The 27,977-nt window shown below is 38.7% G+C and overlaps 3 protein-coding genes across 3 annotated transcripts in view; 2 read left to right on the top strand and 1 right to left on the bottom strand.

Moving 5' to 3' along the window:
* The window catches only part of LOC137290339 (uncharacterized), a 113,142-nt gene extending 90,207 nt beyond the window's left edge, over positions 1 to 22,935 (bottom strand). Inside the window, exon 1 of the mRNA XM_067821189.1 lies at positions 22,879 to 22,935. The gene's annotated coding sequence lies outside the window, so the exon portion shown is untranslated. The remainder of the gene's footprint in view (positions 1 to 22,878) is intronic.
* The window catches only part of LOC137290332 (receptor-type tyrosine-protein phosphatase alpha-like), a 120,797-nt gene that overhangs the window by 64,163 nt on the left and 28,657 nt on the right, over positions 1 to 27,977 (top strand). The gene's annotated exons all lie outside the window — the stretch shown is intronic.
* Positions 23,320 to 27,977, top strand: part of LOC137290342 (multiple epidermal growth factor-like domains protein 6) — a 73,259-nt gene continuing 68,601 nt past the window's right edge. The window contains exon 1 of the mRNA XM_067821193.1: positions 23,320 to 23,425. Within this exon, the coding sequence (XP_067677294.1) occupies positions 23,371 to 23,425 (55 nt within the window). The 5' untranslated portion in view covers positions 23,320 to 23,370. The remainder of the gene's footprint in view (positions 23,426 to 27,977) is intronic.

The following is a 27,977-nucleotide window of genomic DNA, read 5'->3' as shown; positions in this document are numbered from 1 at the left end:
TTTTTTTCAGGATAAGGGTTACTTCAACAAATATTGAATATGTACTCTTTATGAGCAACATCAATAACTACTTTCACAGTATTCTGACTACGTCTACATAAATATTAGGAACTTACAAATATTGACTATGATCCACTGAAACAAGGATAAAAATGCACCTTGTTTCCAAGAGTTTGGGACTGGTTAGTTCTTTGCAAACTGAAGACAGTTGGGAAATTTGGCTTTAATGGTTTTTAATCTTGTTTAAGTTTTATGCTATGTAGTCAAAAACAGGCAATCCATTTAATTTTAAGGATCATTATGAGATTTAGACCTTCCCAGTGTTAGATCACTTACCCTCCTGGGCACTGACAGTAAGCGGTCTTAATGTCAACATTCATTTTGTCCACAGCAATCCATAGGTTGTAGAACTCGGACCTTAAGCAGGTCTTGTCCCGTTGTGCTGGCTTCACAGACGCTTTAAAAATTCCGACGGTGTCAGTAGCATCAACATACTCTACACTGTTGGCATGCCCATCCGCATACAAGCGATAGTCTTGAAAAGATTTGTAAGCACGGAGCTTCCTTCTGTCGTAATCGGGCCTGAACGACACCAAGTAATGAAATAAGTCATATATTCCAATTTCCGGGGATTGTGACAAATCGTTAGAGTAGCCGGGTATAAGGAGGGGATCAGAATTAATGTTCAGGTGTGATAGTGTTTGGGATGTGCAGTTTACATCGGAAACATCATGCAAGATGGGCAAACTCAAGTTGGCAACACACTCGCACAAAGTGATCAATTCGCGACGAATGTAGCCTGTAAATGTCACACCACGATCTTTCAAATACATTTTCAACTGTGGTACAGTATTTGACGAGAAAATACTTGATATTTTCTTCAAATAATGATAGCAGGCCAAAGGTAAACAATATCGTCTGTCGACAAAACAAACGGAACGTCAACCTGACAGGTGTTGTTTACGTGTCGTCATGCCTGCGGTCACGTGTCACAGAGGGCAGATAACTCTAAACGGCAAAACTGGAAAATGGCTCATTTGTGAGGGCTGAGTATTGACAGGAAGTATTCGGTGCTTCGGTCAAAGGATGGTGTTTCCTTAAAGAGAGAAAGACTATGATTCATACGGATCGGATCTCCCGGTCATTCTGAAAAAAGAGGGGTTGCCTTGAAACCGTGCATTCAAGCATACGGGAACCCACAAAGTGCAAACCATTAGCCAGAGGAGAAGGTGATAGATATTTCTCTACAGATCAGGAAGTGCCCCCGTGATCAATGAAGGACAATCGGAGACGCCATGATTGGGATACTGATGACGGATGATGTGACAACTGACAACAGGACATAGTACCTAATACATATAAATCTTTTCTTAGGACTAGACATAACTTTTACATATAGTTGGACAGATTATGAAATAGTGATCAAGTGTGAGCAATTTTAATAGAGACGACCCTCCGTGAAAGTGACACGAACTTGTTATTACATATTTAACAGGCAACGACTCTTCCATTTTTAGCACATATTCACTGCGGATCTGACGCGTGGAAACTGTTGAGATGTGTATATGTGTCTTCAGGTGAGTTGTTAATAACTCATTACCTTTCGACAAATGTCAACCTCTCAGATATTTGTATTCATGTATATGCTGCCTGTGTCACTGGTTAGCAGACGCGCATCTGCTTGAGTTAACACTGAGTCGGCCAGACTAGCAATACCATTTTTGTCAATTATGTTCGGCCTCCACTTTTGGTCCTGTTTATGCTTCTATCAGCTGGCACATTTGTTTCTATAATCTTCGGCACCCGTGGCGAGCCACCTCCTCGTGGTGGGTGCTGGGTAACGCAAAGAGCTCGCCGACACCCCCGTTGTGGACCCGGGGGGACATTTGGTCCACCAACCCGTTTGCCGTGGGTTGCGTCCCGTGTCGGTGGAGGACGGGATCCTGGTGGTTGAGGACACTGGGGCTTTTAACTGCGTTCCATTGCCCATTTGGCCCTTACTTCACCTAGACGGGTGGTAGAATCGGCCCGTTTCTATCAATCGGCTGGTCACGCCAAGCCCTGTGCTATAACTCTGTAGTGTTGCACAAAAATTTGAGAATTGTATGTTTATATTTTCTAGCCTTAGCGAATTTCGAAACAGAATTTGAAAACGTTACTGTTTATTATTGCCTAGAGTCGTATCCCAGAAGGCGGTGGCTCATGGGCCAATCTGGTGGAATCATTAATCTTTTAATTTTTCTGCTGGAGTATATCATCCGAGTATCCTTGGTGCTGCAAGCCGGAGACCCGCTTGTTTTTAGCATTGTCCTTGTGATACTCCGTGGTGGGTGGGGAGCTCGGATGATGAACTATTCAACCATAACCATGGCTTCTCAAATCCCCATTACAAAGAAAAAACGTCCACTTGACAATGATCCAGATGATAACGACCAAAGACTGTCCACTTCCATTGATTACTGGCCACGTTTTGTCGTGATTGAGACTCAAGATAACAGCAGACTGAAGTTGAACCCTTTTGCGATACAGAAAGGCATACAAGGAATTGCTGGTGACGTCAAAAATATCAGACGTTTGCGTTCAGGTGCGTTGCTCGTTGAATGCAACAGAAGACAACAAACTACTAACCTGATGTCTACCACCACATTCGTCGGCATTCCAGTATCAGTATCTCCACATAGGACACTTAACACAAGCAAAGGAATCATCAGGGATAGAGATGGATTATTTGCCGACATGTCTGAATTTGATATTGTTTCAGAAATGAAAGATCAAGGGGTCACATACGTTAAGCGTTTTACAACACGTAAAAACCAGGAGACCATTTAGACTAACACCTACCTCTTTTCATTTTCCTCTCCAACAGCTCCCAGATCTGTAAAGGCAGGCTATTGTCACATCGGTGTAGACACCTATATACCCAATCCATTAAGGTGTTTTAAATGCCAGAAGTTTGGTCATGGCGTTAGTACTTGCACATTGTCTGTTGTGTGTGCTCACTGTGGTGAGAAGACAGTGACTTTAAAAAATGCACCAACTGCTCAGGTGACCATTCTTCATTTTCTAAACAGTGTCCAATTTGGAAAGAACCAATGGAGATAAATAAAATCAAATTTACACAAAATATATCTTTCTCTGAGGCCAAAAAAACTGGTAAAAAGATCTGATCTTCCAGAAAGTTATGCTACAATAGCAAAAACATCATCGGGTTCTAGCTCTAAAACAACATCAACCACAGGCTGCCAAACTACCTTGACTTGGGTCAATTGTGATTCTCCACAGCCTTTGTGCACTGCTATATCATCACAGACTGAGGAATCACTTCCTAGTACCTCAAAGTCGTCTTCTGATCACAAATCATCAGCATCTCAGTCACATTCAAAGTCTCAATCAACAGCTGATAGTCGACAAACGGTGAAAAGTAAACCGAAGCCTAAGCCTGATGCTTCAAAACAACAAAGTGGCAGAGTTCCCAAGGGGTCACAAAATAAAGTTCAATTGTTTAATAAATACGGGTCTCTTGAAGACATGGACGTTTCTGAAAACGTCCATTCTAGGGCACATAGCTTGTCGCCCTCCAAAAGAGTGCGGGGTAGATCCCCCATAAATCCCCCTAAAAGATAGTTTATTCCAATAATATTGTACAGTGGAACTGCAGAGGATTGAGGACAAATTTACATGAATTACAGCTATTAGTCCAAGATTTTACACCTTCAGTGATATGTCTCCAAGAGACATATTTAAAACAAACAGATATATTTGACCTTCGTCATTTTAATGCATATCATTGTTTTTCGCCTCCGGGTGATAGAGCCACTGGCGGATCATCCATTCTTGTCAGACAAAATGTTATTCAAAGCCCTGTTTCGCTTGTTACTAATATGCAGGCTGTTGCAGTAAGAATTACTTTACATGTAGCGTTTACGCTATGCTCTCTTTATATTTCGCCGTCTTCGGCGTTTGCCAAAACCGATCTTCAAGCTCTATATGATCAACTCCCGAAGCCCTGTATTATAATGGGAGATTTATATGGGCACAACCCACTCTGGGGTAGTGTAAATACAAACACTAAAGGTAAATTGTTGGAGGACTTTTGTTCTGACAATGATTTATGTATTTATAATGATGGTTCCAACACATATTTACACCCTGGTACAGGGACTTATTCTGCTCTCGACTTGTCACTCACAAATTCAGAACTACTTAATGAATTCGAATGGTCAGTCCACGATGACCTCTGTGGAAGTGACCATTTTCCTACTATATTAAAAGCTGTTACTCCATCTGATGTTCCTCCATCATCAAGGCGGAATTTTAAAAAGGCTAACTGGGCTTTATATGAAACTCTGTGTTCTGAAAAACTTAAACCCGAACGTTTTATTGACGTTCCCGATGCTATTAAATGTTTTTCTGATGAATTGAACTCCATAGCTGATGAGTGTATACCAAAGTCCTCTGCAGCTCCACATATTCGAAACGATGGTTCAACGATGACTGCAAACAAGCTAGGAAGGCAAGGAAAAAAGCAGAACATTATTTCCGTCGCCATCCAATGGTGTATAATTTAAATAAATTTAAAATTTTAAATGCTAAAGCGCGGCGTACGTTTAAACAGAACAAACGCCAATCTTGGCAAAATTATGTATCTAAAATAAATTCTCGGACACCCATGTCCAAGGTATGGAACATGGTCCCAAAAATTAAAGGTAAAGGTACTAAATCTACTGTCCATCATCTTAAACATGGAGATCAGTTACTTACGGATAAATCAGATATTGCAAATAGACTGGGCGAAACCCTCGCTAAACACTCTTCCTCCTCTAATTTTTTACCTAAATTCCAGCAGTATCAAAAGCAACAAGAAAAGAAAACTATTAATTTCAATTCTGATAATGGGGAAGATTATAATGAAACGTTTTCTATTCATGAACTCCATACTGCTCTTGATCAAGCTCATGACACTGCTACAGGAGCTGATAACATACATTATCAACTCCTGAAGCACTTACCAGAATCCTGTTTAGAGACGCTGTTATCAATATTTGATGATATTTGGACTTCCGGGAAATTTCCTTCTTCATGGCGTGATGCCATAGTAGTACCCATACCTAAACCTGGACGTGATCATACGGATCCATCTAATTATCGTCCGATTTCATTAACTAGCTGTGTTTCCAAGACCATGGAACGCATGATAAATAATCGACTTGTTTGGTACTTGGAAACAAATAACCTTATCACAGATATACAATTTGGTTTCCGTAAAAACAGAAGTACTGTCGATCACTTAGTGCGTTTAGAATCATTTGTGAAAAATGCACTAATCAATAAACAACATGCTGTGTCTATCTTTTTTGATCTTGAGAAGGCATATGACACAACCTGGAAGTATGGCATTCTGAGAGATTTACATGATTTCGGTTTGCGAGGTCGTTTGCCTGAATTCATAGGCAAATTTTTAAATAACAGACGATTTCAAGTCCGAGTGGGTTCTACCTTGTCTGATCATTACAATCAGGATCAGGGTGTTCCACAAGGCAGTATTTTGTCAGTCACACGTTTTAGTATAAAGATAAACAGTTTATCAAAAGTTTTAAACGATTCAATTGATGGATCGTTATTTGTGGATGATTTTAATATTTCTTGTCGTGGTAAAAATATGCATACCATTGAACGACAACTACAGTTGTGTTTAAACAAAATTAATAAATGGTGTCTTGAAAACGGCTTCAAATTTTCTAAATCGAAAACTAACTGTATACATTTTTGTCGTAAATATAAACCACATAAAGACCCTGAACTATCTCTAGATGGCACACCAATTAAAGTTGTGAAGGAAGCTAAGTTCTTGGGTCTCATTTTTGACTCACACTTAACGTTTTTACCGCATATTAAATCACTTAAAACTAAATGCCTGAAAGCACTTGACTTGTTGAAAGTGGTTTCAAATTCAAAATGGGGAGGGGATCAAGCTATCCTTCTCCATCTATATCGATCTCTCGTGCGTTCGAAACTCGATTATGGCTCCATCGTCTATGGTGGAGCCTGCAAAAGCAACTTAAAACTATTAGATTCAGTCCATCATCAAGGTCTAAGACTTTGTCTTGGCTCCTTTAGAACTTCACCTGTTGATAGCCTGTATGTCGAGGCTGATGAACCATCTCTTGAGCAGCGACGTATAAAATTAGCTTTACAGTATGTAACAAAACTATATTCAAATGAGTCTAACACTGCATGTAACTGTGTTTTCAATCCGCTGTATGAGGATTTACACAAAAGAAATCTTCTCTTGTTCCGCCTCTTGGTTTAAGAATAAAACCACTTATTTCTGCTGCCAGCATTGAGCTGGAAAACATAGCTCCTTCCCGTCTTCTTTCTTCTCCTCCTTGGCAGTTGGTTAGGCCCCAAGTGGACCTAACATTGACGACTTTTAAAAAATCAGAAACGAATGAATTACAGTATAAACAAGAATAAAATGAACTGAAACATAAATATAGCAATTATAAATCCTTATTTACAGATGGGTCCAAGGGCGGTGGCGCAGTGGCTTGTGCCACTGTCATTGGATCCAGAACAATATCTTCTCGATTACCCGATAATAGTTCTATTTTTACAGCAGAAGCTAACGCCATATTAACAGCTCTCAAATATATTCAAAGACACCCTAAACGTAAACAATATATAATCTATTCCGACTCTCTTTCTTGCCTTCAGGCTATTAAAAATATTTCTTGTAAACATCCACTTTTAATAGAAATTATTGAATTGTATAATAATCTTGCCACTGGCCAATACGACATCGTCTTTTGTTGGTTACCCAGCCACGTAGGTATTTCCGGTAACGCAATGGCCGATCTTGCTGCCAAGACAGCACTCAACAAATCTGTGACACCACTTCTTATTCCATACTCTGATTATAAAGCCAGCATTAGAACTTACATCCGTGATCTGATGCAGAAGAAGTGGGACACCCGAGTGGGCATAAATAAATTACATGCAATAAAGCCCTATATTGGTTACACCTACTTGGGTTGTCAGTCCAGATTTGACTGTGTTGAGTATTCCATCACAAGGGATCAGTATTTTAATTCACATACTATGAAGGATCTTTTTAACAGTGTTAGTCCTCATTTAATTATTGCATTTTTAAAGGAATTAAATTTGTTAACCGAACTGTAAATAGATAAATATTTTAAAATTGGAAGATTAAATTAGTAACTCAAATCGTTAGTGGCTGTACCCTCAAAGGGGGTTGAAGTACCGTAAAATAACTGTCCTCCTGAGAGGGTACGTAAGTCCAAAAACATTTGACGTAAATTTCAGTTTTCCAGCTTTTTAATCGTAGAATAAGTGTGTTTTTACTTTATGGCTAGATTTGTCTAAATTGCTAAGAGCTGAAGGGATGATGTAAATCCAGCTAGGGTCCATGCAGGAAGCAAATGTACTGTAAGTCCCCACGGTCCTTAGTATGGTGATCTACCTTCAGTTGTTGGCAAGCTATAGCTCATTTTTATATTGTACTGTCCTCTATAGATACATTGTTTTAGGTCTATTGACTAGTTTTATATTCTATTCTGTGATATTCTAGTCAGTTTTACTGTCCTTCGTTGACAGGGTTTTACAATGTCCGTGCTAGTAATTCATTTGTATTTTTATAATTAATCGTTCTCGTCACGATATGGCTGCAATACTGCCGATGTGACGTTAAATACTAACTCACACACTCTATAATCTTCTATAATATGTTTGCGAATGGAGCCCCAATGCCTCTACGGTGGAAGCTGCCATAAACGGCATCTCCTCAATCTGACGAGATGTCAACACGGGCATCAAATCTCAGTCTCATCTGTTGCTTGTACATTCACTATCATCTCTACAATCCGGCACGTTGTCTAAACCGGGCTCTTTCTTCACTCCCAATGAGTGCCGATTTAGCCAGCTTCCATTGTATTTTGGGTTTTGTTTTTGCACATACGTTTGGCCTTTGTTTCTTGTGTTTTCTTTCAAAGTGGTACAGCTCTTCTCTGTTCCTCTATGTTTCTGTACATATTTGTGTTTTACCACTTAATAGTTACGATAAAGAACACCTTTGTTCCCATTGTTTGAAAATCGAGCTAACAGATTATTCACATCTTTTCCCTTTGTGTCCTATACGGAAAACCTTACGCTAAATCACTTCAATTTAAACAAACATGCCTTTAGCATCGAACTGTGGATAAAATTAAGAAAATCAGAATGATTTCAGCTAATTGCAGAGGCTATACAGAAAAAAATCCTATTCAATAATTTGTTGCGATATATCCATGTGGCTTAAGAAGATGCAACCCTTTAAGATGGGGTCTGCAAAGTATAACTGCACCTCTAAATTCTAACCCTAGAGGGGCAGCTATGCTTTTTAATGACATTGATCTTACCATACACAGATCATTAGAGGCACCTCCTCGTGGTGGGTGCTGGGTAACGCCAAGTGCCGTTCACCCCCGTTGTGGACCTGAGGGGATATTTGGTCCACCAACCCGTTTGCCGTGGTTTGCGGCCCTGTGTCGGTGGAGGAGAGGATCCTGGTGGCTGAGGGCAGGGGGAGCTCGGATGACGAATTCATACTGACTTACCATCGACTGCCAAACCCCAAACAAAAACAAACCGAAACGCCAACTAGATATTGATGAGGATGAACAGCGACCCTCGAAATCTATTGATTACTGGCCTCGTTTTCTGATCCTTGAGACTCTTGATAATACTCCTTAAAGCTGAATCCATTTGCGATATCTAAGGGTATCCATGGACTAGCAGGAGACATTAAAGATGTGAAACGCTTGCGTTCAGGATGTTTATTACTTGAATGTACGAGACCGAGATCGTCTATTTGCAGATATGACTGAGATTGACATTGTATCGGACATGAAGGATCAAAGTGTGCTGTATGTAAAAAGATATTCCACGTGAAAAATCAATGAGAGTGTTCCAACTAACACATACTGTTTTCTTTTTCTACACAAAATCCACCCAAAACAATCAGAGCAGGTTACTGCAGTGTTAATGTTCATGTATGCATCCCCAATCCTCTGAGATGTTTCAAATGCCAGAAGTTTGGACATGGTGTGAACACTTGCACATTGTCTGTTACATGTGTTCACTGTGCTGAGAATGCTCATGTAACAGAAGATTGTGAAAGTAGCTCAAAAAATGTGCCAACTGCAATGGAAATCATTCAGCATTTTCTAATTATTGCCCCACTTGGAAAAAGCAGATGGAGATCAACGGGATTAAATACACTAATAACATCAGTTTTGCTGAAGCCAAAAAGTTGATACAGTCAAGGGATACTAGTGAAACTTATGCCTCCATCGCCAGAAAGCCATCAGAAATTACCAACAAAGAAAATACTTCTCCAGTCATTACCTCGTGATCCCTCGTGTATCTGATAACATCCATCCTCGGGCACATAGCTTGTCGCCCTCTAAAAAGGTGCGGGGTAGATCCCCAATCATCCCATCATAGTTTCTTCCAAAAATATAATGCAGTGGAATTGTAGAGGATTAAGGACTAATTCTAATGAATTACAACTATTGGTCCAAGACTTTGCACCATCTGCTTTCAACTAACCTGAAGCAGACAGATACTTTTAATTTACGTCAGTTTGACAGTCTTTACGTTGAGGACGATGAACCATCTCTTACACAACGTCGTATAAAATTATCTGTACCATACATTACTGAATTATGCTCTAATGAATACTATATACTATGTATAATATAATATATAGATAGATAGATAGATAGATAGACAGAGCGAGAGAGAGGACGATACAATATGTATATAGAGAGAGGGGCGATATATATAGAGAGAGAGAAAGAGAGAGAGAGACAGAGAGAGAGAGAAAGGTGGGGCGATACAATCTTAAAACAAGCTATAGATGACCAACAACGTCAGTTCAAATTAAAATGAAAACAGTTGGATGTCAGTAAGTTTCACTTAATAAAACAGATCCCCCTCACTAACCATGCAAAGAAAATATTGGCGTTCGGTATACTAGATGTACTGTATCTCAGCAAAGTGATGCCGTCTAAGTCTAAGTGAGAACTCATGAGAGTTTTAGGTATGGCAGGTTATTACAGAAAGTTTTGTCAAAATTTCTCAGATGTATCACCACCGTCAAACCTTTTTGAGGAAAAGGTAAAATTCCATTAGGATAGCAGTTGTCGGGCTGCATTTCAAAAAGTCAAAGCCATACTCATGAATTCTCCGGAATTACAGTCACCAAATTTTGAGAAAGCATTTAAGTTACAGAATGATGCAAGTGATGTACGTGCAGGTGCTGTCTTGATTCAAGAGGATCATTCAGGAACTAAAAACCTAGATATTTTTCCAAGAGTTTGACAAGCATCAAAGAAATCAATGACATTCAACAATTGGGAAAGAGACATTAGGTCTTATGTTAACTTTACGGCATTTTGACGTGTACCTAGGTACCACTACTTTGCCAATTGAAGTGTTTATTGATCACAATCCCTTGACTTTTCTTCATGAAATAAGAAACACGAATCAAAGACTCATGAGGTGGAGTTTGACTTTGCAAGGCTCAATCTTGTGATGAGACAAATTAAGGGCAAAGACCATATTTGTGCTGGTTTTGCTGGCGTCCCAGGTTGTAAATGCATGGTGACTTGTTGTATGTTTGTATCTGCGTTAGATCATAATACTTCTGCAAGATGTATTTCATGTTATTCATATTATTATTTGTCATCTTATTAATGTTAGTTATCTTGAAATGATTATAATGGAAAGTGTCTGTGAAACGTTCTTTTCCTCAAGGTTTTAAAGTGTTATGAGAGTGTGTTTTCTGTAATTTGTATTATGATTGATTAAGTGATAATTATCAGTGGGTCACAATGTTTAGAGCTTTGCGTGTGAATTGTGGGTCACGTTTCATATCATATATGTTACATGGCAACAGTATCTGAGCGGCAGGCCTTCTTGATAGTGCTCCGGTTACCTGCCCTTGGCAATCGAATGTTTACTTCCTGTTTGCAAAGGTTCTGTCTAAAGGGTTACAACCACACTTTGCTCGAATGTTCCATATAATGGATGGTTGTTGTGTTGACGGACACACACGGACTTACACTTGGACTTTTCACCTTGAGGTCTGCTTCTGCCTATCATCGTCTATTTGTCAACAACATCCGACTTCCAATCTCCATTCAAGATTGACATTACGTGCCTGACTGTTCAGTATGGAAATAAGCTTCAGTCAATATATTGCTGATCTCAATGTAAATGCCAAGATTCAAGTGAATCAATATTTAATTACCTTAGACTTGTGAATCAATTGCATTGTAGTAGGAAACTGTATTGTTATTCGCTGTAACTTGCTCATTGTTTGCTCAATATAGTATTGACTATTTTAAACTTCAACATATGCCATACTTGGGATCTCACTTTCTTATTTTAAACTTGTCTGTGTTATATTTTGCTGGTTCATAGGCGACTTCTTATACCTTTCGTCATGACCATTTATTAACTGTAACATAAGTTTTAACTTACATTCTAAGATGCTTCAGTTAAAGATCAATGGCGTTGACAGTACTCTATCAGACGACAAAATGCACCTTTTTCATTATGTCCCGTCACTGCCCCATTCTAGGCTGCCGCTGATCCCTCCCGCCTCCCCCTCATAATCGAACACTTTTGCATTACGTGACGATGCATGTCAGTTGTTATCGCCTCGAACAGCCTCCCACAATAACTACTCCATTTTGCATCCCGTTTCTCAGGGAACTTCACTTGTGGATAGTTTATGTTTTCGGGCGTATAAAATGTCTCCTAGTTCATAATTTTACACCAACATTCCCACAATGCAATCGTGGAACGTCGCTTGAGTAGTCAGCTTCACATGTCAGTTGCACTAATCTAAGCTTATGCTGAGAGTAGAAGAGCGACGTTCCTATTTTCCCATATGGTTTACGTTAATCGTTTGGTCTTTTTTGTGTTTTGTTTTTCTTTACATTGTTCAGCTTAACGTTAAGGGATCACTCACGTCAAGGGAACAGCGTGTCAGTTGGCCCTGTGCCAGGCGGGATACTTAAGTTAGGTCACCGTCGTTTGTTTTCTGCTTTGATTGATCTGGAAATTATTGAATTTGGCATCGTAGAAAAGAAATACATTTCACCCTTCCAGCAGAAATACAGTTCACTCTACCACCATGTATAGTGTGAAAAAGCACAGTTTCGCCCTGAACTATTATAACGTTAAAGCACATGGTACATCATACATGGTGTTTGAGCGAACAGTATTTCTTAAAAATATATCCAATGCCTCATACGCTTCCAGTTTGGTTTTACTAGACTTTCGGTTCATTTCTGTGTTCAGGTACACAGACAGTACATAGTTCTGTATTTGAAAATATAATAAACATCGAGACATATTTGTTTATTGCGATTTTTTAATACAATCGGCAGTTATAATACTATTCAGTTAACGACCCTTTCGTATTTTGGTGTAAACGTGAAGGCACGGTGCTGGAAAAAAATTTACAAGGTCAATACGTTTAAATGCATGTAATAACCGCTCCCAAAAGTGACTTGTATATAACATTCCAGATTCTAACGCAAAACCCAACCCAAGTCTTCTGAATAGAGGTAAGTACTCTCACATTAAGGGTGGCATGGTCTCAAGGCAACAGCGAGGGACAGTCACTTGCAGTCGCACTCACTCAGTGTTTGTGCATTGAATGAACTTCTACATGAAATGTCAGTTTGTATCCTGCCAACACAAAATGACATTTTCTGAACGCACCAGTCCCCCATCTTCTGAACTGTGAATGACAGCCACTTACAATTTCCTTCTCGAAAGTTGGTCGGGGGTCGCCAAATGCATTTGGTGACATGCATAGGTTTACATTGTCATTATTGGTGTAGCGTAAAAAGATACTGGACAGGAGACGGCTCTGTTTACAAATCTGAAAGTTGGAGTTCCAATTCTGCCTGGGAAAACCTTAGATTTTTTTAACTTACTCTTGAACGTTTTTTCAATTGATTTCAAAAACTCACATATCATTTGAAAGATGTACATATAGAGTTAGGAAAAGACAATTAAAAAAATAAAACCTAGGGACAGGTCTTACTAACGAAAAGTAAAACCTAGGAATGGGTCTTTCGTATAAAACAAAAAGCTCAAATGTGGTTATTCTGAGAAGACAAGAGATGACCTAATATTGTGAGAAGTAGCTTTTAGGTTTATAATAAAGGTTCAGACATTGCCAGCATCTGGATCGGTGGATTCCTTAACAACGCCATATTTCAGTAAAAGGAAAGCAGCGAAGAAAGCAGCTGACGACAGCAACTGAAGTCTAGTGTCCATCAACTTCACACGATACCGCAGACTTGGGAGATCATACAGTGCGCATGCGCCTAACTCACCACAGGCTTTTTCCCAGAGGGTACACGTGGTGTCAATGACCATTCCATACACAATAGGTGAAGGCAGGAAACCTTGATAGAAGGATTCGTTCAATATAAGTTACCCGTATCATCAATACATACACATTGTACATGAAACATTCAATTCTTGAATCTGTATCTATTTGAAACAAAGTGATAATTTTGAACTTTCTGACCATAATTTCTGAATGGATGTAAATAAGTACCTACCTACAAAGCTATTAAGGAAAGACGATATAGCGACAGCCATGGATTTGTCTCTCGGATGCACAATCCTTTCAAGCAAATCAAAACGATCAGTGATATTACAAATATATCAGTCAGTATGATATACAGAACAGTGAGACACATATTTAATGGAATACAAATACTGAGGAATTTGTCAAAATGGTGACATAAGGACGGAGGAGTTAAGGGGCGTTTAAGTATTGTCTGTTTACCTTTCATATGACCTTCCAGATCGATAATTTCGAATGAAGCTGGTTAATATCTTATTGTCCCGATGCTTTCCTGACCAATAGTATAACATAAATAACAGCAAACAGTAGGTTCATGCGCTAATACTTGTGTTTCTAGAAATACGTATGTACCTTCTTTGATGGTATCTTCAGGGTACTTCAAATTAATCCTACCATCATAACATTCGTACTGATTTATAGGGTTTGTTTCTTTTTAGCCCTGTGATACTTCCAGGTAAACAATTTTGACAACAAAATGTTCATTGATTGATATTCGATCAGTGAACTGAAAGATATCCTCGAATAACTAATTATAGGCTCCCAGTGACCGATTCTGATGTGCGTTCCAGATGCTTTGTAGATAGAATGTAACAAACGTTAAATAATTATTGAAACATTTTCGGTCAGATGTAGCAAAAAAGATTGTAATAAAAAGAATATGGAGGCAGAAAGTGTGAGAATTAATCCTCGACGGTATTCGACTCTATCATGAGCATGTTTGTATGAGTCTCTATGACAAGAGTGACTGTGACAGGTTTTGGCGGAAGAGTGAGTCTGTCCCACACTAATTTGAAGACAAACTCATATCACTCACACCCACACTCACTCACACACACATCTGAAAATGAACGTATTTCCATCACAATGCGCTGTCCTTGATTTAGTGTAACTGTATCGTGCATAGATTTGTATAGAGTTCCATCTGAAGACATGTGAAGCCGACAAACATGCATGAGACTGCAAAGATGAAGAAACTAACACACGACAGCTGATATACCCGCCAGGTTTACAATGTAAGCGAAACTCCATGTATAACACTGAGATGTGTTGCAAGCACCTACTTCATTAAGGTAATGACGACAGGAACAAAAGCAATTGTCGCCACAATCCCGGAAACCATGTCAACGATGACGTAGGGGTAAAAGTAGGGACACTCGGTCTGACATCTTCCAGCTGTGCCCTCGTTACCAGCAATCTCAGCACATCCCGAATATGTCTGAAATATCTCTACTTCTTCAAAACAGACACGCAATTCAAGGACAGAAATTACAACTGAAAGCAGACAATGAGAAGAAAACACTAAACTTGGTACTTTCAAATGAGACCATAAGTGACACTGTATTCCTCGCACATATGCCGGATACCGACATCCTACCGTACACGGATAGTGACCATGTAAAGTTTTATTGAACTCTTTTTAATTTTTATTGCTCAGGCGCCTAATGCTTAATTTCTTCACGTGATTTGGCCCCTTTTGGTATATTCATTATGCGAACAGAAGTCACTTTCCAAATTCATAAGAAATATCTGCCTGAAACAGAGTCGAGTGTACAAGTGTAAACATGAGAAAACATCTGTTTCAGCAGTGTTACAACAGTTTGATGCCGTTTGTAAATAAATTAAATCGGGTCTAAACCAGGCAGTCCAACGACATACGATACGATGACTGAGCATGTATTTAATAACCACTGTGAAATAGTGATCTACGTCTAGATATTTGTTCACCTGAAATGATTCGGGAGCCATATGGTAAAAGTCAAAATGGGACATTGCATCGGATATATACTATCCAAACAAGAGGAACGCACAGTTAATTTGTATTTTTAAGAATATATAAATTACACATTGTGTTCCAAAAATCGTCAATATATGAGATAAAAGTGTCGATGACATGATTTTGCACAAGGAAAAGAATCGACTTTACCTGAAAATGTTTAATGAGATTTCTTACAAGGATTAGGAAGGCATTGCCACAACGCAACAGAAATCGCCTTCCAAATTGTTCAAATTGTGCAGAGAAGAACATTCACTGTCTGACAATGAAAATCCAGATCACTTTCAGAAATTGGCATTCGTTTTGAGGGGGTTTCAAGGTCAAGCACTACGTCATGTCTTGACTCTACGACACGGAACATCGCCATTGAAAGAATGCATGCTGGAGATTACCATTCTTCTGGTGCCAGGACTGAATGTTAGTCCGAACAAGTTATCATAGCTTCCAGCTGGTTGCAAACAAACAGGCATAAAAAAGGACCATCCTCGTACATGCAGACCTCGAGTTACATGTACCACTGCAGCCCAAGATCGGTACATCCGAGAGATTGTTCTGCCACGGGTGAGAACACAGCAGCAAGGGGGCTCTGACTTCAGAGGATATCCGATCAAACTGTACGGAACAGGCTGGAAGAGATTGGTCTGAGAACCAGGAAACCCGACGTTGGGGTCGTACTACGCTATCACCATCATGCTCAGCGTCTGTTATCTGAAAGTATCCACTTGGCTATATTGACATTGCCCTCTTCTAAACTGGTGTAAAAAATTCATGCACCAGACGGTTGCAACAGATTTCTCGTCTATGCGTTTCTTTTTTTGGATAGTATAATTTATCACTGATGCAATAAATTTGGAAGTTTAACACGAAACGTAAGGATTGTGCACTGTCAAAGTATCGATGAAAATGCAATGAAAACGTTTTAACCACACATTTTCGAGAGCTGCCCATAGTATATATATATATATGGCGTGTCGCGCGTGGTTGCCATTTGGTAATGATTGCCGGAGTCGTTAGCTACCCTACCCTCTGAACAAATGTCTGGCCTCTCTTCGACAAACATCAACAGTTTCCGCAAAATTCTGAATGACTCGGAAACAGAAAAAGGCTCTCAATATCATTTTCTACGTGTACAATTATTGTGCCGGAAGCATTACGGTTTAATAATGAAACTGGCATATTACCACACGTAAAATCGTATACTTATAGTTCCATTGTGAGTCTGACATCCCACCGTACAGGGAGTGTAAGTTTACATAGAATTCTGTTGGGAGACTGACTTCCCACCTTACTGGAAATGACACACTTACGGTTCCATTGTAAGACTGACATCCTGCTATACAGGGATTAATATACGTCACTCCGTCAACTCCACACAAAGGCATGAACTCATTTGGATCGCAATTACAAACGGTGTCGTTGATCATAACGTTCCTGAAATTCAGGCAATGTCAGTCAGATATACATTGTATGGTACGAAGTCATAGGATTATGAGTGACAAACGAGACTGTAATGTACAAAGCCATCACTACCAGCTTCTTGTGTGTCAAAAACTAAGACCATGTGCACAGACGTCAGCAATGTATTCAATTCACCATTTTAAAGTACCAAATGAGTGTTTGCCGTACAATACAACGTAAATACCGAGATGGTAAATTATATTGCACACACATCTTCCTTAATACAGTATTCTTAATACCATATTCCAAAGATGACTACAATGAAAGAAAAAGGATCCTGCCAACAACTTGGTTAGTGTGTGCCGAATAAAGTATGAAGTATGAAGTAATATTATAATATGTATATAATAAATTATGATGTATAATATCAGATCAATGTCTCCTGATAAGAACTGTGTAAACAAGCATCTGAACTATTGATATTGTGATTACAACTACTGACACTTCTGCATCTAATTATACACCTAATTATATGGTTAAAACAACTGCCAACTGAACACTCAGTTTTCAGGTGATGGCACCTTGGGTTTACAGATAATGCCGTTTAACCCTCCTTTGGGACGAATAATCACTCACCTGCCATCACCCAGGCCCTTGATGTGTTGGTTCTCACAGCCTAGGACCAAAGTGAGGCCATACAGAAGAGTGCCAATGGGTATCACTATGGCTGTGAGCTTCATACATCCCACACTGTTCAGTCGAAGTCGACTAGTGAGGATGCCTCCGAGTAGTGTGCCGAGAATCATTTGTAAAAAACGCACTGATTAACAAACAACACGCTGTGTCTATCTTTTTTGATCTTGAAAAAGCATATGACATTACTTGGAAATATGGCATTTTACGAGATTTACATGACTTCGGGTTGCGAGGTCGTTTGCCTGAATTTATTGCCAAGTTTTTAAATAACAGACAATTCCAGGTCCGCGTGGGCTCTACCCTGTCTGATCATTACAATCAGGATCAGGGTGTTCCACAAGGCAGTATTTTGTCAGTCACTCTTTTTAGCATCAAGATCAACAGTTTATCTAAAGTTTTAAACGATTCAATTGATGGATCGTTATTTGTGGATGATTTTAATATTTCTTGTCGTGGTAAAAATATGCATACCATTGAACGGCAGTTGCAGTTGTGTTTAAACAGGATTAATAAATGGTGTCTTGAAAACGGCTTTAAATTTTCTAAATCGAAAACTAACTGCATACATTTTTGTCGAAAATACAAACCACATAAAGACCCTGAACTGTTTCTAGATGGGACGACCATTAAAGTTGTGAAGGAAGCCAAATTCTTGGGTCTAATCTTTGATTCACACTTAACGTTTTTACCACATATTAAATCACTTAGAAGTAAATGCCTGAAGGCTCTTGACTTGTTGAAAGTGGTTTCAAATTCAAAATGGGGAGGGGATCAAGCTACCCTTCTCCATTTATATCGATCACTCGTTCGTTCTAAACTTGATTATGGCTCCATTGTCTATGGTGGAGCCTGCAAAAGCAGTCTTAAACTTCTTGATCCTGTCCATCACCAAGGTCTAAGACTTTGTCTTGGGTCCTTCAGAACTTCACCAATTGACAGTCTTTACGTTGAGGCCGATGAACCATCTTTTGCACAACGCCGTATCAAATTATCTTTACAATATATCATAAAACTATACTCTAACGAATCTAACCCTGCATATAACTGTGTCTTCAATCCCCTTTATGAGGATTTGTATAGCAAAAAGTCTTCTCTTGTTCCACCTCTTGGGTTCAGAATAAAGCCGTTTATTGCTGCTGCTGGTATTGAGCTGAACAATATAGCTCCTTCCCGTCTTCTTTCCTCTCCCCCATGGCAGTTGGTTAGGCCACAGGTTGACCTAACATTAGGTACATTTAAAAAATCAGAAACTAATGAATTACAGTATAAACAAGAATATAATCAATTGAAACATACATATAACAATTACAAATCCTTATTTACAGATGGGTCCAAGGACGGTGGTGCAGTGGCTTGTGCCACTGTCATTGGATCCAGAACAATATCTTCTAGATTACCAGATAATAGCTCTATCTTTACAGCAGAAGCTAACGCCATACTAACAGCTCTTAAATACATACAAAGACACCCTAAACATAAACAGTATATAATCTATTCAGACTCTCTTTCTTGTCTTCAGGCTATTAAAAACATTTCTTGTAAACATCCGCTTTTAATTGAAATTATTGAACTGTATAATACTCTTGCTACTGGCCAATACGACATCGTCTTTTGTTGGTTACCCAGTCACGTAGGTATTTCTGGAAATGTGATGGCCGATCTTGCTGCCAAGGCGGCACTCAACAAATCTGTGACACCACTTTTTCTTCCATATTCAGATTACAAAGCTTGCATTAGAACGTATATCCGTGATCTCATGCAGAAGAAGTGGGACACTCAAGTAGGTATCAATAAATTACATGAAATAAAACCGTATATTGGTTACACCTACTTGGGTTGTCAGTCCAGATTTGAGGAGGTCATCATGCGACGATGTCGTATTGGCCACACAAGATATACACATAAATATTTGCTTAAAGGTGAGGATCCTCCGTTTTGTATCCCTTGTGATGGAAGAATCACAGTCAAGCATATCCTGCTTGACTGTGTCGAGTATTCCATCACAAGGGATCAGTATTTTAATTCACGAACTCTGGAGGATCTTTTTAATAACACAAGCTCTCATTTAATCATTGCATTTTTAAAAGAATTAGATTTATTGTCTGAATTGTAAATAGATAAATATTTTATGATTGGAAGTTTAAATTCAGAACTGTGCTTGTTAGTGGCTGTATCCTCAAAGGGGGTTGAAGTACTGTAAAACTATTGTCCCCCTGAGAGGGTTCGTAAGTCCACAAACATTCAAAGTAAATTCAAACTTTCCATGTTTTTAATCGTAGCATAAGTGCTCTTTTTTATTTGCATGGCTAGGTTTCCCAAATTGCTGCCAGCTGAGGGGATGATGTAAATCCAGCTAGGGTCCATGCAGGTAGCAAAGGTACTGTAAGTCCCCATGGTCCCTAGTATGGTGATCTACCTTCAGTTGTTAGCAATCTATAGCCCATTTTTATCTTGTATTGTCCTGTATAGATACATTGTTTTAGGTATAGTTACTAGTTTTATATTCTCATCTGTGATATTCTAGTTGTTTTACTGTCTCTTGTTGACAGGTTTTATAATAGATATATATATTTCATTTCAGTATTAAATGTTCTCGTCACGATATGGCTGAGATATTGCCGATGTGACGATAAATATTAACTCACTCACTCACTTATGTATCTATGTATGTATGTATCTATGTATGCACCTATGTATCTATTCATGCATCTATGTATCTATATCTGTATCTATGTATGTATCTATGTCTCTATGTATCTATGTATCTGTGTATCATGTATGTATGTATCATGTATCGTGTATGTATTCTATGTGTGCATCTATGCATGCATCTGTGTTTCTATGTATCTATTTATGTATCTATGTATCTATTTTTCTATATATCTGTCTTTATATCAATGCATCTATGTATGTATGTGTGTGTGCATGCGTGCGTGTATGTGTGTGTATGTAGATATGTATATAGGCATCTATCTGTGTATCCATGATTCTATGTATCTATGTATGTATATGTATATCCATGAATGTTTCAATTTTAGATTCGGGATTAAAATCTTAAAAACATGAACACCCAAACCTACATTTTTCCATATTTCAGCCTCAACATTGACTTTTCTTCATATTCGGGTTTCGGTATTTGAATCCCGAATCTGAATATTTTGTTCGGATTCGGGATTCAAATCCCGAATATGAATATTTTGTTCAGATTCGGAGTTATGAACATCAGTGTCAATATACATTATCTCACCCCTTCTAAGGTACTATCGGCCGCTAGTAAACCTGGGTATCGTAAAAACATGAACACCCAAACCTACATTTTACATACATACATACATACATACATACATACATGATACATACATACATGATACACACATGCTACATGATACACACATACATGCTACATGATACATACATGCTACATGATACATACATGATACCTGATACATACATGCTACATGATAGATACATACATACATACATACATACATACATACATACATACATACATACATACATACATACATACATACATACATACATACATACATACATACATACATACATACATACATACATACAACTGCAGGATTTAAATCTCGAATCCGAACGAAAAATTCAGATTCGGGATTCGAATTCCGAATGTGAACAAAATATTCAGATTCGGGATTCGAATCCCGAATCCCGAATCCCGAATCCCGAATACCGAATCCCGAATCCCGAATCCCGAATCCCGAATCCATTTCTAACTTCATGTTCCTTCCTGCTGTCAGTATCAGAGTGACATTGTGAAACGTTTGAAAGGAGCTGTGCCTTGCTGCAAGATACTTGTGTTCGACCTCTCCTGGGAGTTATAAATCAATGACAGTGTATATCTAATCATTGCAAAGGACCGAAGTGAGAGTTTTTCATGATCAACCTCTTCAGTTCGTTTTACGTGACCACATGCCACATTTGAGAATACATTCCATATTGCGTTACCGACACACCCAGTTGCACCCAAAATACTAAGATCTCCCACCTCTACGGATCGTAGAATGTTTGTTGTTTTGTTGTGGCTAGGTATCTGTACAATCGCCAGTGACTGGGGGCATGATGTAAATCCAACTAGGGATCATGCAGGTAGCAAAAAGCAATATAAGTCCTTATGATCCTTAGTATGGTAATCTATTTTCAGGCGTTGGCGATCTATACTTGCTCATATCAACGCTCTTATGGCTTATTCAATCATGTCCATGTATTTAAAACTCACGAAAGGATTATCAAGATCAATGCATGTTGTTTCGTTGCGACAAGTAAGCATACATAGATACATACATACATAGATACATACATACATAGATACATACATACATACATACATACATACATACATACATACATACATACATACATACATACATACATACATACATACATACATACATACATACATACAGACAGACAGACAGACACACACACACATATAGAGAAACAATAGCACTTCGTTCTACAGTTGATGTGATGTCAAACACAGCCAAGGGGGGTGACCAATAAAGGCCATAAATGTCATATACGTAATTAATGGAAGTGACAAAGAGGTACAGTTCGACCTCTCAAGGCGACTTAACTACCCCTTGACTACCGAGAATTCAACATATCTGTATATCTGTTATAACACATTGAGGTTACTGATACATACTGAGCAGTGAATGTTCTCTTTGAGTTCTTCACCGTACAAGATTCGATCTTTCCAAATGTGAATAAAACGAACAGATTGTTCTATGTTTGCTGACAATCAAGTCATTTACCTCATTAGCATCGACCTGTACAATCATGTTAGCTTCTCTTCTGACATATATAGATAACTGAAGATCAGTTCTTCACGCCTCACAAGCACAAACATCTTCTAACAACGAACGCAGACTATGTTCATGCTCTGCAACCACCTGGGTCATGACATTTGTCCTGGTTAGGTATGGCTAACCCGTGTTTCTGGCGACGCCTTACCTGTAAATGGAAACATTGATGTGCATGCTTGGGTTCACCCTAACGTAAAAGTATAAATGAATTCGTTAACGATACTGGTTGCTACTCGTGGTAACATTCATTACTGTAGGCAAACACAAGACCCATACTGAATGTCTGTGTTGTGTTGATATGAAATCGCACTCGACCGATATTCCCTTTAGTTCCATTCACTCAATGGTTGTGTACACAGTTGAACAGGTTTGTAATCTAGATCCCGTTGCTGGTCTCTGCGACAAGATTCTTTTTAAGTGCGTACAATTCAAGTCATGTGTGAATAAAACGAACAGATTGTTCTATGTTTGCTGACAATCACGTCATTTACCTCATGAGCATCGACCTGTACAATCATGTTAGTTTCTTTCCTGACATGTATAGATCAGTACGTCACGCCTCACCGTGCACAAGCATCTTCTAACAACGAGTGCTGACTATGTTCTCGCTCTGCCACCACCTGGGTCATGACATGCGCTATTTACACATTATCGAGGCTTCTTCCAACATCTATCCTGGTTAGGTATAACTAACCCGTGTTTCTTGCGATGCCTTACCTGTAAATGAGATCATTGATGTGCATGCTTGGGTTCACCCTAACGTAAAAGTATAAATGAATTCGTTAACAATAATAGCTTCTGCTCGTGGTAACATTCATTACTGTAGGTAAACAAAAGAGCAAAAGTGAACGTCTGTGTTGTGTTGACATGAAATCTCACTCGACCGATATTCCCTTTTGTCCCATCCACTATATGGTTGTGTACACAGTTGAACTGGTGCGTAATCTATATCCCCTTCCTGGTCTGTGCGTCACTGTGTCGCAATGGCTGTGCGCGACGGTGTTGTGATTTTGCTTGCCAGTTTCACCCTCGCTACAGGTACATATTTTCTTAGTTTGTGTTTCAGCGCCAACTCAGGGTAACATAGACGTGGTATTTCTAAACTGTGTGAGTTATTTACGAGTACCTACACAGAACGGCACAGACAACATAACCGTTGATGAATATTGGTACCTTATTATACTAGTATCTTTAATTTGTATCATGCCATCTACTAAATGATGTTGAATCATGCCACCCGTGTAATGCAAAATAGTACCATTATCTCAAGTATAGCTCTCAGTTTGACTATTAAGCCCTGAACGAAAACTGACAAGACGATTATCCACAATCATTGCCAGTGACGTCCTGAAAGTAACACTAGTAACCGTATCCGCCATGGAGTGAATAGCTCAGGGTGTCCAAGGTACAGGTGTATACAAACATTTATCACTCGAGTCGTGTTTGTACTCACTCGTGAAAAGTCGGGTTATTTTGTTGACTTTAAGCGTGTTACCACCCGATATTACTTCCTGTTTAACAACATCGCCAGCCTTTCTCTTGTATGAATGCGGCCATGATGGAATGCTTTCTAAATAATTATTTTGTTTTGTATAATGTTATTTTGGATATATCACAACAATGGCAGGCTACATTATTCTGACCATTTATATTTGTGAAAGTATAGAGTATCTGGAAAATGTTATCATCATTTCTACAATCATACACCTTGCCCTAACTGGAGGAGTGCCGTTTTAGACAGCTTCCATTGTATGCATACACACATGTTGTGCAGAGAGGCAGTCGGATACTCTCAGAACCTTCTTCATATTACATTTGGATGTATTATACACATATACAGGTAGATATGTTTATATAGCCGGCCAATCCGCCAGGGGCAGGTCACCATGACATTCCATACAGCTGATTCGTTTGAGTGAACCTGAGAGATGTACATTGGCACAGGAATGGCTTAACAAAGTAATATTTCCCCTTGTGCTGGGTATCTGGGCAGGGTAGTGAAATGGTTCAAGGGAGCTATGCTTTTGTCACGAAATGCTGTGTTTGTCTCTTCCGAGTATTTGACGTTATGTGTTTTGTGTGTATATTGCATCGCTGTAGATAAATGAAGTGAGCGTTAATATGTGACCAACTAGTGAAGTTACATACGCACATGCTGCGTATTTAATTGTATTTACCTGCTTGGAATAGAATGGCACATTGCATCGCGTCGACTTATTCTCATGAATACTAAACAAATGTGAGTATATAATATGGATTCTAAATCCCTTCAATTGAAAGAAATATACTTTATTTATCCATACCTAACCCATGAGTAAAAATCATATGTGCTGTTACGGTTTCATTAAGTATGACGTTATGTGAATCTTGGTCGCTGTATTAAAAATGTCACAAGCAAACCAAAACATAAATTATAAGGATTATATGTAAAATACTGAAATGACAGAAGGAATCATAACTTTGTGAGTGAGTGAGTTTAGTTTTACGTCGCACTCAGCAATATTCCAGCTATATGGCGTCGGTCTGTAAATAATCGAGTCTGGACCCGACAATCCAGTGATCAATAACATGAGCATCGATCTGCGCAATGGGGAACCGATGACATGTGTCAACCAAGTCAGCTAGTCTGACCACCCGATCCCGTTAGTCGCCTCTTACGACAAGCATAGTCACCTTTTATGGCAAGCATGGGTTGCTGAAGGCCTATTCTACCCCGGGACCTTCACGGGTCCATAACTTTGTTGGTATAAGCACATGATCATTGTCAGTCACAGAAACGGTGATAGGTGCCAGTGTGTGAACAAGAGGGTCATTGTAAATGCAAGCATAACACGGCATTTGAAAGGACATGCCCTACGTAAAATACCTATGATTTCACAACTGTCACACCCTGACTTCATAACACAGAATGTAACAACGAAACCAGTATCGTTCAAGCCAGGCAGTTCATGCATCTTCCAGTGTGGTCACTTAGACCTCAGTAGAACTGACCATGACGGATTACTAAACACCGGGTTGATTTCAAATTTGACGCAAAAGCTAACCTGTAACATGAACGCAGAAACAACTGAAATCTGTTCGTGATAGCGTGACACGAACAAGCAACATGGATATGTGATACAGCTAATTGTTGCAGTTAGAGACAAGTTTTCAAACCGTACCAATCGGTAGAAGGGAATACCAATATATGTACATAGTGGCGAGGCAGAATACATTCACTGGCAGTATACAATATAAACTATTGACTATAACGTCAGTGATGATTATCTTTAAGCCACTGTGATAGATTTTCTTCTTTTTTTGGAAAAAAAATAGACCTAGGGTGAGAATCCACGGTAATAGGAAATCTAATTTCAGATAACCGAGGCGAGAGTAAGGCGCCTTTTACATACGTAACAAACTGATCTTTATCTACATTTTAACTCTCTCACTAGTTACGTACGTCCGAGTGCACTTTACTGTACTTTACTATAAATTCACGGATCACATTCCGGACAGATATGAAGTGACGTATACATCCAAACATAAACAATGGTTTCCCCTAGATCCAAGTAACAGTTAATTGGTGGGAAACGCTGCCACTTTGGTGGCTTAACTTATAAATATAATGTGGTTCAGCACAATAAATAAATAAATAAATAAAAAAATAAATAAATAAATAAATAAATAAATAAATAAATAAATAAATAAATAAATAAATAAATAAATAAATAAATAAATAAATAAATAAATAAATAAATAAATAAATAGGAAACACATCTTGTATTCACAAGGGATCTTGATATCAAAGGAATGAAGATTTGATCACATCACATCTTGTTTGCAGAGAACACCACTTGCTCCAAATCTCTGTTCACAAACGGACTTAAGTGTACATAATATCACTGAAAACTGATGGTATGTCTTTTGGACACACGGTTTGGGGATTTGGACAACATACGGCACTGTGCTATGATCGTATAACGTAAATCCTTAATGGATCTTTGTTTGCTGAGATAAGTTAACACTACCATGTGGCTGGAATGTTGAACTACTGGTAACTACTGGAAACCAGATAAATTGCTTATACTGAATATTCGAAAATTCCACTTGACCTTATTACTGTCCTACCCCGCTTGAAGTAATCACTTTACACCAGGAACGTTATACATTTATATGCACCGATCCGCGAGTTTCAGTTTCCTAAGCACATTTTCAACTTCTGACTACCGAACACTGAACACAAGCTTTTTGATACACTCAGGTTGAAAACTGATATTAGTAAGAGTTCACTCTGAGTTCGATACTGAGTTTCGATATAGGACATGATCAAAATTTAAGAACCAAATCAATTTCTTTTGAAAACAAAAGATTAAATAAGGACGTGAAATAAAAAGATCCTTTAAATATGAAATTGTGAAATCTCGACCCCTTGATATGATTCTATCACAACAAGGGATATATGTATGCATATAGGTGGTCAGACACTATCGGAAACAACTTCATTTGAGAATGAAGGAGTGTGTGTGTGTGTGTGTGTGTGTGTATTAAAAAAGTGATGAACATACCGAGCGTACAGTTGTAGATATCAAACAAGTAGTTTCCGAAATAATAACACAACACGGATCTTCTCCTGCATGTTTCCGTGTTGTGTTATTATTTCGGAAACTACTTGTTTTATATCTACATCTGTACGCTCGGTATGCTCATCACTTACTTTACACACACACACACACACAGAGATATATATAATGGAAAAAAATAGAAGGACAGTATAAATACTACATTATCAAAACACTTTGTTTAAAACTAGTATGATAAAAATAGATTACTTGAGACAACAGCTGAATACATAAAACGGGCTTGAGATCTCCAGTGACTGAAGGCTGAACACAATACCAGAGACCATAGTTATTTACAGTACTTTCATAACATGTAGCAAAATTTAGCCAAACCTACTTTATTAAGGCATGCCAGACCTGTTCATATCACCGGACGATGTTCAAAGAAGCGAGTCACGGTAACATTTAAAAGGTCGGTTCCCTTTAATGGTCCTGGAAGATAAAAAATACCTCAGTAATGTAAATACTCTACTTTTAATGGTGTTGGGTATCAGAATTGAATAGCTGTGCCTTTACACCAGAAACTGGTCCTCGCCTCGCCTGAGAGGTTGACACAAATCATTGACAATGTATATCTAGTCATTGAAAAGGACTGAAGTGAGAGTTTTTCATGATCATCCAGCTCAGCTGGTTTCATATGCTACGATTGGGAATACGGTCTATACTGGGTTAACGACACACTCAGTTACTTCCAAAACACTAGTACTAGGCTCTTCCACCTCTCTGAATCGTGGACTGTTTGTTGTTATATAGTGGCTAAATATCAGTGCAATAGCCTATAGCTGAAGAGATGATGTAAATCCAATCCATGCCGGTAGCAAGAGTACTGCAAGTCCCCATGGTCCCTAGTATGGTGATCTACCTTCAGTTGTTGGCGATTTATAGCCTATTTTTATGCTATGTTTTGTTCAAATTCTGCTTTTCACATGCTAGTTCTAAGTTCGAACTGTGTTCGATCTAGTTGTTTTACTCTCCTTTGACGAGATATT

Source organism: Haliotis asinina, chromosome 7 (genome assembly GCF_037392515.1).
Source record: "Haliotis asinina isolate JCU_RB_2024 chromosome 7, JCU_Hal_asi_v2, whole genome shotgun sequence".
Classification (NCBI taxonomy): Eukaryota; Metazoa; Mollusca; class Gastropoda; order Lepetellida; family Haliotidae; genus Haliotis; species Haliotis asinina.
The sequence above is the reverse complement of the archived record's forward strand: the minus strand, read 5'-3'. Positions and strand labels throughout refer to the sequence as shown.